General features: G+C 59.2%; 1 protein-coding gene across 1 annotated transcript in view; it reads left to right on the top strand.

The window, feature by feature from the left end:
- The window catches only part of LOC119591195 (zinc finger protein basonuclin-2-like), a gene marked incomplete at its 5' end in the record, with an annotated part of 23,234 nt that extends 21,804 nt beyond the window's left edge, over positions 1 to 1,430 (top strand). The window contains 1 exon segment of the mRNA XM_037939906.1: positions 1 to 1,430. Within this exon segment, the coding sequence (XP_037795834.1) occupies positions 1 to 276 (276 nt within the window).
- Between the last annotated feature and the right edge of the window lie 6 nt (positions 1,431 to 1,436).

Below are 1,436 nucleotides of genomic sequence, written 5' to 3'. Positions count from 1 at the left end.
GAGGCCCTCGAGCAGGACTGGGTGTACAACCTGGAGGACGACCTCCCGTCCCCCGACCGCGACGGGAACATGCCCTGCAGGTTCTGTCACAAGGTCTTCGAGGACGGCGTGGGCCTCAAGAGTCACTACGAGGAAGTGCACGCCTCGGAGCTGTTCCGCTGCACGGTGGAAGGCTGCAACAAACTTTTCAGCGCTCGCCGGAAGCGCAACGCCCATTCCCTCAACGAAGCCTATCACAAGGACCTGTTAGAGGGGGCGCCGACGAAGGACACGTGATGACGACGCCCTTCCCAGTCGGGGTGACGGGCTCCCGAGGAGCTCGTCCTCCTCTGTATAAATGTATAAATGTGCCAATGTTTCACGTCTTATTTATACGTAGTGGTGTTAGAGTGCCCAGTGTCGCCCGCGTGTACATAGTAGTGGCTCCAGCTGCCAGGACTTCGGCTGCCTCAGTGTAGAGTAGTGGCTCAACCCTGGCTTGTGTAGTGCGCCGCGGAGAGGCCGGGAGGGACGGCGAGTGCCCGGGGGCGCGAACCATGCTCGGGAGCGACCTTCAAGTGTGTCCCAGTGCCGGGAGTGCCACTGACTCTTTAGTGAACAGAAGCGTTAACGGCTCCTCCCCCCCCTTGGGCACGACTATTCCTTGGCAGTGATACCAGTGACGCGTTTGCCGACGCTACCCTTGCGTGTCGGGCCCGAGAGCAGGGGCCGCCGCGCCCGGCTGGGGCCATGAGCCAACTTATCGCTGAAGGACTTAGAGCTGCATTAATGTTCTCAGGATTCTTTGTGAATCGTTTTGCATACCAATCATTGGTATAAAGAGTCAGTGTTCAATTTCCTTGTGTCTTGTATTAACATTTTTTTGGTTATAGCTGCTGTAAATGTCAGTTTTATACTGTGACTCAGTCTGTCATTTGTGTAAATGGTGCTATATTTTAGTTGGCACAACCATGTCTCCATTTACGTACAACTTTGGTTAATAAGTTAATTTTGTGTGATTGTAAAGTCGGCGTCTTCCACTATCTTCATTTTTGGCGTTTTTTCGAGCTGGCGAGGGATCTCCGTTCCTGCGGGAGCCCGCGGGGCCTCTCGCCACGCTCCTGTAGGAACGCCCCGCCCCCCGCGGCAGGAGGCGGCGGAAGGCGCTCGCGAGGCGCCCTTCGTCTCATGGCAGATACGTAGAGGGAGGCGCCGCCGAAGGGAGCTCGGCCTTTGCCCCCTTTAGGTGTTCACGGGAGCTCCTCGCGAGGGCGCCCGCGGGGCAGGCGCGGCCGCCGGGGCGAAGCCAGGACTCTCGGGCGCCGCTGTTCCGACGAGAGGAGAGTTCGCTCGTCTACTCCTCGACCTCCCGCGGGAGTCCGGGACGATCTCCGCACTGAAGGTGTCCCTCGGCTCCCCTCTCGCGGCGTCCGCGTTGGGGCGACGCCGCGCAGGAG

Source organism: Penaeus monodon, chromosome 28 (genome assembly GCF_015228065.2).
Source record: "Penaeus monodon isolate SGIC_2016 chromosome 28, NSTDA_Pmon_1, whole genome shotgun sequence".
NCBI lineage: Eukaryota > Metazoa > Arthropoda > Malacostraca > Decapoda > Penaeidae > Penaeus > Penaeus monodon.
The sequence above is the reverse complement of the archived record's forward strand: the minus strand, read 5'-3'. Positions and strand labels throughout refer to the sequence as shown.